General features: G+C 38.9%; 2 protein-coding genes across 2 annotated transcripts in view; one reads left to right on the forward strand and one right to left on the reverse strand.

Annotated features, from left to right (window-relative positions):
- Positions 1-17,524, reverse strand: part of PKD (serine/threonine-protein kinase D3) — a 272,661-nt gene that overhangs the window by 254,158 nt on the left and 979 nt on the right. The window contains exon 2 of the mRNA XM_071681853.1: positions 574-682. The gene's annotated coding sequence lies outside the window, so the exon portion shown is untranslated. The remainder of the gene's footprint in view (positions 1-573; positions 683-17,524) is intronic.
- LOC139759578 (uncharacterized) overlaps positions 1-17,524 on the forward strand; it is a 71,580-nt gene that overhangs the window by 28,700 nt on the left and 25,356 nt on the right. Inside the window, exon 2 of the mRNA XM_071681866.1 lies at positions 14,896-14,970. Coding sequence (XP_071537967.1) covers positions 14,896-14,970 — 75 coding nt within the window. The remainder of the gene's footprint in view (positions 1-14,895; positions 14,971-17,524) is intronic.

The raw sequence follows: 17,524 nt of genomic DNA on the forward strand, positions 1-17,524 counted from the left end.
TACACAACTAACATGGTCTCCAGAAACACATCTCTTCGTTTTTGTTTTTAATACTATTCGCCATTTCCCGCATTAGCGAGGTAGCGTTAAGAACAGAGGACTGAGCCTTTGAGAGAATATCCAAACTTGGCCCCCTTTTCTGTTCCTCTTTTGGAAAATTAAAAAACGAGAGGGGAGGATTTCCAGCCTTGTAATATATTACCTTACTGTATCTATATCCACTGTATAGGTAACATAATAATAATAATAATAATAATGATAAAAATAATGATCATGATAATTATTATCGTTTCCCGTCTTGGCTAAGAAACGCCAGAAACAGAACTTCTCCATTTGGTTATATTTCTTGTCTGTTGTATATAAAGTGCTGAAACATTAACATTATTACAATGTAAAAAGCATCGAAGTATCATACATTAATACAATGGCTAGGGTACCATGGAGGATTATTTGTTAGACAAAAGTTAACGGAGCTAATCTATAATAAAAACCAAAAAAATAATAAGTAGCATTTTGGGGTCTCGAGAGGCATTTATGTCTATCCATCACACTCCCATGATCATTTTCAGATACCTTCTTAAGATATGCTCCTTCGGGCAGTGCTGGTGTCCTCGCCAACTTTCTTCGGCTGGACTACACAGGGGTTGAAAATGAACTGCCTTAAGGGTGTCACGGGTTGCACCTGAAACATATGAAGCTTTTATGAAACGCAGTTTATCTAAATCGTATATCATAATGCTATGATGAAGTGAATTGGAATGTCTTTTGGCTTACATGAAAGGCTTTCAAAGGTGTTAAGGAACTCTGATAGAGGATCTTGTGGTTCGAAATAAATGTGTGAGTTCACCAAGTATGTGTTACTATGTCATCATGGTACTTTAACAGTGTTTAGGGATGGCGCATTGCATGGGATGAGACTGGGTGGGGTGACTGCGGTATGTACGTCGTTAACCACGAAGAAACAATGGGAGTCGCCGTAGTTGCTGTACGTAGATGGTGCTGTGTTGTTCCGTGAATCAAAAGAAAAAATCAAATGGTATGATGGGCCACTCAGATAGTGTATGTTATTACCAGAGGGATGCTGAAAGAGTGAATGTGATATAAAGTTGGACTACAGTTTTCTCAAACGGTTGACAGATGACAGTGTAATATCAATTAGCAAGATGAAAAATTGGAAGCTGTAAATGAGTGTCTTCATATCTAAAGGTAAAGTTCATCAAAGAATGTGGCGTGAGGGTGTTGTGGTGCCGAGGTGTTCATGAGGGAGAAATTCTTGTGGTAATGGATGCAAAAAATATTGATCAATATGTTGATTACCCCCACCATTCCCCCCTCCCCTTTAAGGTAGCCAATGGATGTAGGCCTTCACCTGTATACTATGTATAGACAAAATGAAGATAGCATAGTAGTGTGTGTTAATGTGGTAAATCTCCCAGGGTAAATGGACCTTTGCAATTTTAGGTTTGATATCTGTTTGAGTGCATGAACTGCTACAGTGGCAAGCGTGATGAAATTTTTCGCCAATGAAGAAAAAATATAGACTGGGATGAAGTAATGAATGACAAAAGTAGAGGGAATGGTTGATGAAATGAACAGGATTACAGACCAAACTCAAGACACATACCGGAAAGGAAAACTAAGAAGCCGACAAAGAGGAACCACCACAATCGATAGAGATACAAGAATATGTGAAGACAAAAAGACGAGAATACGAGGTGTGTCGGTTGTAGAGAAATTTAACTGTTAAATTACTTGAGATACGAGATCAATGCTGTTACATATATATATATATATATATATATATATATATATATATATATATATATATATATATATATATATATATATATAACAGAGAGAGGTTAAAACAGAGAGCAGTGTTGGAAGTAACAGACAGGACACTCGTCCTCAAAGACATGGCTATAATAAGGCTGATAAGGGTTATCAAACGGCTATAATAAGTCCGTCTTTGTTAATGAACCCTTCGAAGACTGATGCCAAGACTTGAGATTATAGGGAATAAGAGGAAAGGCTGGAGCCAAAATAAAATAAATCTCATCTCAGAGGAAGTGAAGGTTAACAACTGGGTAAGAGAAATAGGAATGGATAACTATGGATGGTAGTGTCCCGCAGGGATCTGTTATTAGCCCTTTATCATCCCTAATATATGAAGATGATATGCGAGAAGGGGTGAAGTCAAAGAGATGCTTGCCCATTACACGAAAATGTATATAATATTACGAAAAGAGGAGAATGGCGAGATCTTTTGAGGTGGACAAGTACAATACAGCTAAATGTGGTCCGGCAAATGGTTAATGAAATTGGGAAAGGACATGCTTTATGAAGAACCAAAAATAAGAGAAAACCTTTGGGTTATACTGTATCTTAAAGGATTGTGAACCATCTATTCAACACAGGGAAGACTCTAGTAAGGTTGCACGGGCTACGAGATAAGGTAATTGCTTTCAATATATGGGTGAAAGTCTTTTTGATAAGGTAATACCCTGAGTATGTGAGGTCCCATGTGGACAACAATTCAGATAATCCTGAATTTTTTGTTAGAAAGAACACAGATAAAGAATGAAGACAGTGAAATGACTGAACAGCTACTAAAGATATGGGTTAACAGAAGAAGAAAAAGAGGGTAGACTCACTGCATAGAAGGTAGTTTAGAGTAGTACTGATAGTTCTTAACTGAGTTGTAAACTGGTGGAATGACTTCAAGAAGAGCATAATAGAAGCTTACGCTGTGAACATATTTAAAGGAAGATTAGATAAGTTATGAAGTAAGAGTGGATATGGGAATTCAATTAGACCATCAGTTTGTGCAAGGACGTCAGAGCAGAGCTAAAACTGAGAATGGGTTCATGCAGAGGAAAAAATTAACGGTGTACTGAAAAATTGAGCAATTTCTTTTTTTCAACAATGGTGTATGGAAGGCAACTTAGAGGAGTTGGAGGGAGGGGTAGAAAGAAGAATGAAGATATGAGAATGGTGTGTGTGGTGTAAATAAATCACTGGAAATATGTATGTATAAAATTTTTGAGATGGTATGTATAATAGATAATAGTTTGGTCAAGATTTTATGTTAGTAGACTCAAAGGTAAATAGAGGAGATGTGGGCCGCTAGGAGCGATGGATCGATCGGCGACATAATAACATAACGTATTAGTCCTACGTACATTTCAAGTAGAGTTTCTAAAGGAATGATTAGGATCCGTATGAAATGGAGGTAATCTGTGGATAGACGTGAAATAAATGGAGACAATGGTTTCACTTGGCGAATCACCTTAATATGCAAAGTAAAACAAAACAAAACACTTTTACAAGAGCGGACGCTCATGTTTTACCGTAACACGATGGACATAAATGCGGAAAATAGAATCAGTAGCTAAATATACCAAATCAACCTCATGAAAATTAGGAGTCAACGATAATACATATAACAAACGCCTTAGCGATACTAGCGCCAAAAGGATATAACGGACGAAATTGAAAGCTAAGGGAAAGGATGTTATATCCCATGGAATGACAACGATCAGAGGAGTACTATCTTGGTATACAATGTCTCAGCTGGGGAAATAAACAGATGACCAGTTGGGTGTTATTGCGTCAGTCTAAGGACTATTGATGTCCAGCTGGGAAATAAACTGCCGATATGGATTGGTTTAGAAGAATTTTCGGTTATTCTGATCAGTAAGTCCAGCGACTAATTTTATATATATATTTGTGGTCTTAGTTAACTGAATTTAACTCTATACTGTGCTGACAAGACAGCCAAAGAATGGATAATTGCATCAAATATATAAGAATTACTTTAAGATGGCCTAAATTATATGTGAACCAGTTTAGATTTATTTCATATGATAATGTTTGTCATACTGACTTATCTCACCATGTCGGAGGATGTCCTAGGCATATAAAATGATTACATAACTTCAAGCACGTTTAACACATTCCCCTGAATTATACTTACATGCTTTGCCCAGCCTTGAAAATAATTTTTTTTAGGATGCCTTCTTTTCTTAGGAATACAAAGTTTAAAGTGACAGTAGACATTAAGTTTTAGAGACGCAGTGTTATTATTGGGGGGAGTTATGTTATTGTGGGATATAGTTTGTATCGAAGCATGATTAATGACAATTTTGGTGATTATTTAGCTTTAGAACACTACAGATCTAATTCAGGAATATGATTGAATCATGATAATTTACTGGGTGGCTTGAGAATTTCTCATTTTGCGAACACAGATGTTCTAGTTGATGGATGTTGCTGAGAGCAATACCAATAGACTCCTTACATACTATAACTTTTTCTTTCTTAGAGATGAAGTGTTTGCAGGACCCATAATTTGCTTAGGCATCGCATGTTAGTGTGATGCCGAAGCAAGTGCTTTTCAGATACCATTAGGTATCCCTCCTACGGCCCTCACATAACATGCGCACAAATGATATGATTTACCTTGTGGTCCTCAAGTCAATTCCAGTTTGAATCTTGTGTATTTTCAAACCACATATTTTTGCCATGATGAAATGCCACAAGAAATGTAATCAGTCATAAATATTTCATAAAAATCTAATGCAGATAGAAAATAATAATCATTAATAACAAGTAATTATCTCCCTTTTCCTACCCACGGAGACAGACTAAATTCTGTTGGACATTCCAATCTGTCAAAAACATTTTATTGTCCTTCAATAATGCAGAACAAATGGACATGGTCCAAAGGTGTCACATTCTATTTGCAATATCAGAATATATTTATAAACATATGAACCGTTCTTATGCTTTAGAAAAACTCCAGTCAAGCTATCTCTTCCTTAGTTAACAGTTTTGAACCCTATTATTCATGGCACCATCCAGTGGATACAATAAAAAGTGCGTCTCCTTCAGAATTAGGAAAATTAGCTAATACTATACCAAACATTTAAGCTTTATTGCTCAAAAATTTAAGTTTTGTTTTTAAATCTGATTATACATAGTATATAGTGTCCGCTAAAACCACTGTTTGCCTCCATATATTTTCAAAGGCAATACATGACTAAGGATTATTGTGGGTACAAGCATATGACATTCCCAGCATGAAGTCTTTGTACATCTGGTCACTGAGACTAGTGTTTTTAATGGTTTGAGCACCATTAATCCTCCTCAATGTGCTCAGGCTATCTGCCACTTCATTTTGGGAATTTCACTTCTGCGCATTGTATTACTTTCACCTGTGCTTCAAAGATGGTTGGCTCTTACCTTTCAAAGGTAAGAAGCAATAAAATGCAGGTACACATGAGATTTCTAGGTGCACTGGGCCCTTAGAATGCACATGGGGTGGCTGCTTCCTGCAGCATGTCATCAGTGCATTGCCTCATTCAGGAAATTGAGATGTTACCCACATCATGGACTTACAATACTTCAGAAACCTTGCAAATTTCATGGCCAGACGTATGCAGATGGTAATCACGGCCAAAGGAGAGATGACAAAGTAATGAAATGCAAGTGTGGCATTGCCTTTGGAAATGTATGGGGAGGTGGACAAAGTTTTTGGTGGACATTGTATTTAATAATTTTCCCTCTTTCATAATATTCATTTGCTATCAGGTTATTTAGTACTGAATGATCAGAAATAATAATGCTAAAGAAAACCAGTCTAATTTACTTAACTTTTATATCAAACAGCAATTCCATAAAAGTAGAATAAGGATTTCAAGGCTAGAACACGTATATTTGCAAACTGTAAAATTACTGGAGATTAAGATAATACTAGTGGAGTGTGATTTGAAGTATCTTACATTGTATCTTATGGTGATAAATAATCAAGAGATTACCAGTTTAGCTACTCACTGAAACTGGCTTTGGATATTGAGCGATTTGTTTGACAATTATTGCACTGTAGTTAGAGAAGCTTGAAAGTTGAGGAGTGAAATCTGGAACATTTTCTAATTTTTATTTGAAATAGCACTTCATAGCTATTATCTTTGAATACTGGCTATTTTTGTTCTGTAATGGTAGCAGTATTTAGAAAATATAATAACAGGTGTAGAGCATGATTTGTATTATTATTATTATTTTTTTTTTTTTTCTTTGTCACTGTCTCCCGCGTTTGCGAGGTAGCGCAAGGAAACAGACGAAAGAAATGGCCCAACCCACCCCCATACACATGTATATACATACGTCCACACACGCAAATATACATACCTACACAGCTTTCCATGGTTTACCCCAGACGCTTCACATGCCTTGATTCAATCCACTGACATCACGTCAACCCTGGTATACCACATCGCTCCAATTCACTCTATTCCTTGCCCTCCTTTCACCCTCCTGCATGTTCAGGCCCCGATCACACAAAATCTTTTTCACTCCATCTTTCCACCTCCAATTTGGTCTCCCTCTTCTCTTCGTTCCCTCCACCTCCGACACATATATCCTCTTGGTCAATCTTTCCTCACTCATTCTCTCCATGTGCCCAAACCATTTCAAAACACCCTCTTCTGCTCTCTCAACCACGCTCTTTTTATTTCCACACATCTCTCTTACCCTTACGTTACTTACTCGATCAAACCACCTCACACCACACATTGTCCTCAAACATCTCATTTCCAGCACATCCATCCTCCTGCGCACAACTCTATCCATAGCCCACGCCTCGCAACCTTACAACATTGTTGGAACCACTATTCCTTCAAACATACCCATTTTTGCTTTCCGAGATAATGTTCTCGACTTCCACACATTCTTCAAGGCTCCCAGAATTTTCGCCCCCTCCCCCACCCTATGATCCACTTCCGCTTCCATGGTTCCATCCGCTGCCAGATCCACTCCCAGATATCTATAACACTTCACTTCCTCCAGTTTTTCTCCATTCAAAAACACCTCCCAATTGACTTGACCCTCAACCCTACTGTACCTAATAACCTTGCTCTTATTCACATTTACTCAACTTTTTTCTTTCACACACTTTACCAAACTCAGTCACCAGCTTCTGCAGTTTCTCACATGAATCAGCCACCAGCGCTGTATCATCAGCGAACAACAACTGACTCACTTCCCAAGCTCTCTCATCCCCAACAGACTTCATACTTGCCCCTCTTTCCAAAACTCTTGCATTCACCTCCCTAACAACGCCATCCATAAACAAATTAAACAACCATGGAGACATCACACACCCCTGCCGCAAACCTACATTCACTGAGAACCAATCACTTTCCTCTCTTCCTACATGTACACATGCCTTACATCCTTGATAAAAACTTTTCACTGCTTCTAACAACTTGCCTCCCACACCATATATTCTTAATACCTTCCACAGAGCATCTCTATCAACTCTATCATATGCCTTCTCCAGATCCATAAATGCTACATACAAATCCATTTGCTTTTCTAAGTATTTCTCACATACATTCTTCAAAGCAAACACCTGATCCACACATCCTCTACCACTTCTGAAACCACACTGCTCTTCCCCAATCTGATGCTCTGTACATGCCTTCACCCTCTCAATCAATACCCTCCCATATAATTTACCAGGAATATTCAACAAACTTATACCTCTGTAATTTGAGCACTCACTCTTATCCCCTTTGCCTTTGTACAATGGCACTATGCACGCATTCCGCCAATCCTCAGGCACCTCACCATGAGTCATATATACAGTAAATAACCTTACCAACCAGTCAACAACACAGTCACCCTCTTTTTAATAAATTCCACTGCAATACCATCCAAACCCGCTGCCTAGCCGGCTTTCATCTTCCGCAAAGCTTTTACTACCTCTTCTCTGTTTACTATATATATGAAGCATCTGGGGTGAACCATGGAAAGTTTTGTGGGGACTGGATGTGGAAAGGGAGCTGTGGTTTTGGTGGTTTATACATGACAGCTAGAGACTGAGTGTGAACAAATGTGGCCTTTGTTGTCTTTTCCTAGTGCTACCTCACGCATATGCGGGGAAGGTGATTGTCATTTCATGTGTGGCGGGGATGAATAAGGGCAGACAGTATGAATTATATACATGTGTATATATGTATATGTCTGTGTGTATATATATGTATACAATGAGATGTATAGGTATGATTATGTGCGTGTGTGGACATATATGCATATACATGACTATGTGGGTTGGTTGGGCGATAGGTATATACATACCTATACATCTCAACGTATACATATATATACACACATAGACATATACATATATACACATGTATATAATTCATACTGTCTGCCTTTACTCATTCCCATCGCCACCTCACCACACATGAAATAGCAACCCCCTCCCCCCTCATGTGTGCGAGGTAGCGCTAGGAAAAGACAACAAAGGCCCCATTCGTTCACACTTAGTCTCTAGCTGTCATGTAATAATGCACCAAAACCACAGCTCCCTTTCCACATCCAGGCCCCACAGAACTTTCCATGGATTACCCCAGACGCTTCACATGCCCTGGTTCAATCCATGGACAGCACGTCGATCCTGGTATACCACATCGTTCCAATTCACTCTATTCCTTGCACGCCTTTCACCCTCTTGCATGTTCAGGCCCCTATCACTCAAAATCTTTTTCACTCCATCTTTCCACCTCCAAGTTATATATATAACCTTTATTGCTTTACGATTTAGCAAGATGTAATGCACTAAATTATGCTGTGCAACTCTTATTACATTCTGTAAATGCTACATAGTACTGCAGGACACGATCAGTCAGTATTCAAAGCTAATAGTGTTGAGGAACTCATCTAATATATTACCTATTATATTTTATTTCATCCATTCATGTCTATATCTCTGATGCCTGTTCCTTTGGGAACTCCCTCAAGAGGATGGCTATGGGAAAAGAATCTCCATAACTAGTGAAATTCAGTGCCACTTTTCAGTTTTTAATATTTCACCCTTAACAGGCCACTGGCAGAAGGCAACTCAAGTGCAGTGTTTTCAGAGGCTCTACCTAATGTTCCAACAGACTTCTACTTTATGTGTTTACCTAATTAGGTATTTCATTATACAATATTATACAATATTTATCCCTGGGGATAGGGGATTAAGAATACTTCCCACGTATTCCCTGCGTGTCGTAGAAGGCGACTAAAAGGGGAGGGAGCGGGAGGCTGGAAATCCTCCCCTCGCGTTTTTTTTTTTTTCCAAAAGAAGGAACAGAGGGGGGCCAGGTGAGGATATTCCACAAAGGCCCAGTCCTCTGTTCTTAGCGCTACCTCGCTAACGCGGGAAATGGCGAATAGTTAAAAGAAAAAAAAAAAAAATTAGATATAGCAATAATGGTGTGGGTTTTGATTGTCAGGGAATATGTTAATTTAAATAGTTCCTTTAGTAGATACTGGACATAACTCCAAATGCCTCTGTGTCCAGATTGCTGTGTAACAATCATGGCCTGAACGTCATAGAATTTTTAAACCTCTAGGGATGGCATTTAGAATTAAGCAATTTCAATGTAAGTAGGGCAGAGTACAATAACAAAAATATCTCGATCTAGATATTTGTGTCAGTCTATCTATCTATATCTCTGATGCCTCTTCCAACTGGAACTTTCTCAAGGGAGTGGCCATAGCAAGAGTCTCCACAACTAGAGAACTTCAGTGCCACTTCATAGCATTTAGTGCCTCAATCTTAACAGACCACTGGCAGAGGGCAACTTAAGCACAGTGTTTGTAGAGGCCTCTACCTAATGTTACTACTGACTACTTCTACCTAATGCTCCTACCTACCACTTCTACTTAATGTAGATATTTGTAACTTGTGAATTATTCTCATTATCATATAGGCACTATTAAGGTTTCCATTATTGCGTGTCTCAGAAACCAATTTAGAGTCCATGTAGTTCCTGTCTTTTAATCTGTTCACTGTCTCCAGCCAAATTCTTGCGAAACATAAAAATCAACAAATCCTATGAAACTCTTACCTAATCTCTCTAGTATCTGAGATTTATCATACTGTGTCAACAAAAACCTTCCCATACATTTTCAAAGATGATGTCCATTCATGTTTTAGTATTCTGTCGTCTCTCCTTTGGCTTTAATTACCATTTGCCAAGGTCCACGTGGGGATGGAAATGGCAAGGTTCCTCAAGTATTGTGGGTCCATAGGGTCTTGATCACATGAATGAAGGGAGGCACTGATAAGGTGTTGCAGGAAGCAGCTGCCTGATTGTGCTTTCCGAGTGCCCAGTACATGTAGAAATCTCGTATACTCACATTTTCCTTCTTCCAGGTGAGAATTTGGGCTTCATCCTTAGAAAGGTAAGAGTCAACCTTGAAACACAGGTAGGAAAAATATAGCACTCAGAAGCGAAATCCCTGAAATGAAGTGGCAGCGGGGAAGAGTAAAGAAAGAACATCCTTCCCTCAAGACACTCTGAGGCACAATGAGGTGGAGAAACTCTAGTTTCAGTGACCAAATGTACAATGATTTCAATGATTTCACTCTTAGAGTGTCATATGCTTGTACCTACAAAAACCCATGTTCCACCTTTAAAAATATGGGGGAGGGGAGGGACATTGGTTTTTGCAAACACAATAGTTTTCAATATCAGTCAAAGAATAAGACAATCTTGTGAATGAGCATCATGCCAACAGCTGATGAATGTAACCTAACATATAACTGACATAGGACAGTTTATGCCAGTGCCCAGTTTCTCTACAGTTAGGCATTTTATTCAGTTCCAGCATCATACCTCATTAATGTTGGTATTTGCTATAAATCTCAGCTGCTAGAGGAGGTTAGGTGGTTTCAACGGATCCTGTACAGATGTTTAACACACTTTTACATTAACCCCAAATTTTCCCTTATATTTTTTTGTAACCTTTATCCCATCACCTATGCTTTAAACCTAGCTCTGCAACTTTTTTTCTGTTTTTTAACATTAAGAAAAAAATCATCCATTATCCAAAGCTAGTTTTGATGCTCAGTTAAGTTGGCAGATTACTAGTGTGAGGAGGGCTTGGAAGATAAGAAAAATTGTAGGTTTATGAATGTGGGAGTGTGTGGAACTTGCCAAAACCAACAGGACCTTTGAAAATTTTACCTAATTTCCCCGAGCAGCTAAGATTTACAAGAATTTTCAGTGTTTTTATCTAATATACCAGCCCTAGAGTCATCTACATCTTTGCGTAAGGTAAAGTATGTGTGCTACAAGGAGTAATGTTTTTCAGTGCAATTTTTGTGTTTGAACACATGAAAGCACAAACTTTTCAGCAACTGGATGCAAATATGAGACCATGAAATCATAATTTGCAAATGGCATTTTAAAGAGAATATTTTTTCTGCTGTCAGGGAAAGTTTGAAGAGGTTTCAAGGGTCTTATTGATTTCTGTGTACTTTAACTATAATTAACCCCACCTTCTCTTTGATTTTCACAGTCCTCCTCACTACTGACTTAATAATTGTCAAAGGATAAAAAGGAAATAGTCCAAATTACACTATTCCAGTCTTAATGTATCTCCAAACATTGAACTACCACTGTAAAACAGTCAGTGACATTTTGAAGTTAGATTCATGGTTTTTGTATACTGCATATTTACCAAAAAAATGTTGTTAATTATCCTTACAATGATTTCTTGACAAAGAAGGGTACCGCTTAGCACAGCCATTGAGAGGGGAAGCATGGAGTACATTGTACCCATGCATCCAAAAGGGGACCCAGTAATTCCCTTGGATTTCAGAAAATGTTTGCATAAAGCCTCAAATGCAGAAAATCAACAGAGTGCTCCATTCCACCCCTCCTTCATCTTCCATACCCTTTTGGCTTTACAGGTCATGGCATTAAACCATAGAGGATAAAAACAGGATAAATAATGGAGAAGGGAATGGGACCCGAGAGAAACTGTACCCTCAGATAAAATTCCTCTCAGAGGCCCTGTTGCCAAGGGTATCAGTCCATTATGTAAACTTAAAGAGATCAAGCAATATTATAATAAAAGTGTAAGATGAACAGAGAGGGACCTTATGATGTTTTCCTCCTCCTTTGTGTCCTGAAAACTCAAATGCTAAGAGTTTATATAATATAGATACTGTTTGTAGATTGAAATGCATTTTTGCAAGATATGTTTTGATTTAGAACATTATGTAATAATACTTATTTCAGCTATGACATTTTCAGATTACAGAAAGATGGCAAGCCATTCAAAGACCCCACATGGGAGGAGATTTTAGAGAACAGAAATAATTCAGACAGGTAATTTCATATACTATTCAGCTGCATCTGTATGTATGATTATAAGTATATTGATTAAATCCACTTTTTCCCTTATATACAAAACCCTTCTTGTTTTATCCTTCAGCAAGATGTAATCCACAAAATACTACACAGTACTGCAGAACAGTTGATCATTATTCAAAGCTGGTAGTGATATGGAACTTGTCTAGAACACTACTTATTATTTATTCATTATTTATTTATCATGATTTGTCGCTGTCTCCCGTGTTAGCGAGGTAGTGCAAGGAAACAGATAAAAGAATGGCCCAACTCACCCACATACACATATATATACATACACGTCCACACACACACACACATATTCATACCTATACATCTCAATGTAAACATATATATACACACAAAGACATATACATATATACGCATGTACATAATTCATACTGTCTGCCCTTATTCATTCCTGTCGCCACCCTGCCACACATGAAATGACAACCCCCTCCCCATGCATGTGTGCGAGATAGCACTAGGAAAAGAAAACAAAGGCCACATTTGTTCACACTCAGTCTCTAGCTGTCATGTATCATGCACTGAAATCACAGCTCCCTTTTCACACCCAGGCCCCTCAGAACTTTCCATGGTTTACCCCAGATACTTCAAATGCCCTGGTTCAGTTCATTGACAGCACTTTGACCCCGGTATACCACATCGTTCCAATTCACTTTATTCCTTGCACACCTTTCACCCTCCTGCATGTTCAAGCCCCGATCACTCAAAATCTTTTTCATGCCACCTTTCCACCTCCAATTTGGTATCCCACTTCTCCTTGTTCCCTCCATCTCTGACACATATATATTCTTTGTCAATCTTTCCTCACTCATTCTCTCCATGTGACCATACCATTTCAATACACCCTCTTCTGCTCTCTCAACCGCACTCTTTTTTATTACAACACATCTCTCTTACCCTTTCATTACTTACTCGATCAAACCACCTCACACCACATTTTGTCCTCAAATATCTCATTTCCAGCACATCCACCCTCCTTCGCACAACTCTATCTATAGCCCACGCCTCGCAACCATATAACATTGTTGGAACCACTATTCCTTCAAACATACCCACTTTTGCTTTCCGAGATAACGTTCTCGCCTTCCACACATTTTTCAACGCTCCCAAAACTTTCGCCCTCTCCCCCACCCTATGACTCACTTCTGCTTCCATGGTTCCATCCACTGCCAATTCCACTCCCAGATATCTAAGACACTTCACTTCCTCCAGTTTTTCTCCATTAAAACGTACCTCCCAAATGACTTGTCCCTCCACCCTACTGTACCTAATAACCTTGCTCTTATTCACATTTACTCTCAGCTTTCTTCTTTCACACACTTTACCAAACTCAGTCACCAGTTTCTGTAGTTTCTCACCCTAATCAGCCACCAGCGCTGTATCATCAGCGAACAACAACTGACTCACTTCCCAAGCTCTCTCATCCACAACAGACTGCATATTTACCCCTCTTTCCAAAACTCTTGCATTCACCTCCCTAACAACCCCATCCATAAACAAATTAAACAACCCTGGAGACATCACGCACCCCTGCTATAAACCGACATTCACTGAGAACCAATCACTTGCCTCTCTTCCTACTCATACACATGCCTTACATCCTCGATAAAAACTTCACTGCTTCTAACAACTTGCCTCCCACACCATATATTCTTAATACCTTCCACAGAGGATCTCTATCATATGCCTTCTCCAGATCCATAAATGCTACATACAAATCCATTTGCTTTTCTAAGTATTTCTCACATACATTCTTCAAAGCAGACACCTGATCCACACATCCTCTACCACTTCTGAAACCACAATGCTCTTCCCCTATCTGATGCTCTGAACATGCCTTTACCCTCTCAATCAATACCCTCCCATATAATTTCCCAGGAATACTCAACAAATGTATGCCTCTGTAATTTGAACACTCATCTTTATCCCCCTTTGCCTTTGTGCAATGGCACTATGCATGCATTCTGCCAATCTTCAGGCACTTCACCATGATCCATACATATGCTGAATATCCTTACCAACCAATCAACAACACAGTCACCCCTTTTTTAATCAAGTTCCACTGCAGTACCATCCAAACCCTGCCACCCTTCCCGTCTTTCATCTTCCGCAAAGCTTTCACTACCTCTTCTTTGTTCACCAAACCATTCTCCCTTACCGTTTCACTTTGCACACCACCCAGACCAAAATACCCTATACCTGCCACTCTATCATCAATCACATTCAACAAACCTTCAAAATACTCACTTCATCACTGCTTGTTATTACCTCTACCTTTGCCCCCTTCACTGGTTTTCATTTGTTCTCTTGTCTTACTCATGTTATTTACCTCCTTCCAAAATGTCTATTTATTCTCCCTATACACATACCCATGCATACTTCCCAATCCCAATCTTTCCTTTCACCCACACTATTACTGATCCATTCCATCCATGCTCTGTAACACCCTCCCATACCCTTGGTGATTGCAGAATTGCAGATCTTTCTTTTCCCCTTCCCTGATAATTTCCACTCATTCCCATCCATACCAAACCTCCTTCCATGCCCTCCCATGAGTTGCATTCATCATTTCCATTTTTTTTCAACACACCCTGCCCAGGGATATGGGTTTCCTCAATCCCTAGCACATCCACATTATGTACTAATATTTATTTAACCATGACATTTTCAGATCACAGAAAGATGCCAACCCATTCAGAGACCCCTCATGGGAGGAGATTTTAGGGAACAGAAATCATTCAGACAGGTAATTTTATATACTGTTCAGATGAGCCTGTACTTATGAGTATATGTATGTTATGTTGAATATATTGTTTATTATTGAACTTGTACAATTTTTTTTCTGTCCCAAGTGTGCTAAAAACTAAATTTATCTATTATTCATTAGGAAGTGTATGATAAACATTTCAAACCATTTTTTTCTCCTGAATTAACATCCCATGATAATGATTTTTGAAGGGATACACATTAAGCCAATAATCCCAGCCTTCTAATAGTTAGCTCATGCAGATTAAAACTTACCTTTGATCCTGCTAGTCTTGTATGGGGCTCTGTTTCCTGTTCTCGCAAGTATGTTCTTCACATTCTTATCAACACTGAATATTTCCATTTTACTTTCCTCTATAGATGAATAAGAAGGAGAGATACTCATCTTGTCACAGCATTTAACTTACTTTCTTGAGTGTAAGAATGCTTGTACACTATGGGTTCTAGGGGGTCAGTGTGCCTTAGGAGGAGGATGTATAGGGTAGATGGGGATTTACTAGGCTGCACAGACACCAGGTGCATCCCCATCTACCCTATTCATCCCCATGCTTACTAGAGAGTTACTGATATCCCCTAGCTGTTCCAATGACTCATCCTTGGTGCTATCTGTGGCACGTTCCTTGAAAAGTGACTAGATGAAGGACTTTATGACCTTATGATGCTCACCTAGACTGAGGATGATTGCAACAAAAAGAATAAACTAGGTTATCTATTCCCTCCCATAATACTTAAATGTTTTCAGAAAATTATTCTCCTTCGCTGGTTTGTCTCGCAACCAGATTTCTCCTGGACATTTAGTGGGTTAGGGCCCTCAATACCCTCTCTAACCAGTAGTGTAGTGCTAGATCTTGCCATCTGTTGCTAACCACTATCCTATGGCACTGACAGCATGCTCATTTTGGGTCTGCCTGAGACTAGTTGGAGTCTGCCACACTGATAACATCATTAACTCTCACATTCCATGGGACAAATCTGCCCAGCAGCACAGAATATTCTTGGATCATATCGACTGGATGTCTTGTAGCAGCCTCCCCCCTCCTCTCTTTCTGTTTGTCAATATCTTTTTACAGTTTCTTTGGAGTACTGTAAGTATGCCTTAATTAGATTTATAGGATACAAATATATATTTTTCTATGGAATGGTTATTATCAGATGGAATAAGCCTTTGTGGTAAGCCAGTAATATGTGGCATCTCCTTAGGTAGTTGAATTGAAATGATCTTATACCTTTGATATTTGAAGGATGCATTTCTCCAAGCTGCCACCTTCATTTGTCTTGGGACATATATTCTAGCTAGACTCTATGTTGTGGAGTGTTTGTTGTTTGTACTCTTGGCACTCTTTACTTTATTGCCGATGTTTCTCCTGTGGTTGGTTTTCCTTTGTGTTTTGGTTATTTTCTTTTCTTCTAGAGGATTTAGCTGCCCCAAGGACTCAAATTCAGGTAACACTTGGCAGTGTCTGAGTTCTTTAATTGGAGTTTATAAAGAGGAATTTTTTCTTAGGCATGTTTGGTTGTGGTGTCTGCAATTATCTGTTGTGCTTCTCGATGTCCTGTCAAGAGCAACTTACTCCCCAGTAGCTTTGTTTAGAGGGCATGAAACAGAAACCAAGGGGAAAAATTGTTCATCCCATCTAGTGCTGTTGAACATTAGTTTTTTATCCTTCTCCTGCCCTAAGATTTTATGTTCTTCTGCAGTATGGCTCTTGTTTTGAGCTACTACCATGTGAGCTATTTGAACGTTTTGATGATTGCTGCCCTGTATAGTAGTAATATGGGTCTTTCTCTTGTTCTTCTGTAAAGAGGCCTGTGGATTTGATAGCCATTAGCACATAGAACAGACTTTAAAGCATGACAGTATCTTGCCATGGGTAAGCATGACAGTATCGAGCTGTGGGTAAGATCATATGAAAAGGCCACTCTGTGGGTAGACATATCCCAACAGCACCATATTCTGACTAGCCTTGCAATGACATGCAAGGGTGCTAATGAGGACGTAATTCACTGTAGTGCTAAGTCTGCTCTCCCACTGTGTCAGTAGATACGGGGGGGAGCTCCACTTGGAGATCCGAGAAAAATGTGTGTTTTATCTCCTTGAAGATTTTCTGTTTGGGTATATACCAGGAACCTGGCTGCTCTAAGGTGAATGTGAGTGAATGGCATGTTAGCATCTATAATAGGTAGTTTATACAGCAGGTAAGTGCTACTCTCTGGTATGTTACTTTTTGTCCCAATTTGTTTCACCTTTGCAAAAATAGTTGCTTTTTAAAAGAAAAAAGGTTACCTATCCTCCAACTTAAAACTGGTGTTAGTTAACTACTGGTAGTCTCACATTTTATAGTAGTGATGGGTTTCAGTAGCTACTGTTGTGTGATCTGCTAGTTTATCACTTATTTTATCATGACTTTATATTGCTGTTTTCTTAACCAGAGGACATAGGCATAACCCCTGAGTCAGGTATAATCTTCAGCCAAGTCCAAAGTGTGTTATATTGCTACTGTGTGGGTTTTATTGAGGCCAATGTGAAGTATTCT

Source organism: Panulirus ornatus, chromosome 3 (genome assembly GCF_036320965.1).
Source record: "Panulirus ornatus isolate Po-2019 chromosome 3, ASM3632096v1, whole genome shotgun sequence".
In the NCBI taxonomy this organism is placed as follows: Eukaryota; Metazoa; Arthropoda; class Malacostraca; order Decapoda; family Palinuridae; genus Panulirus; species Panulirus ornatus.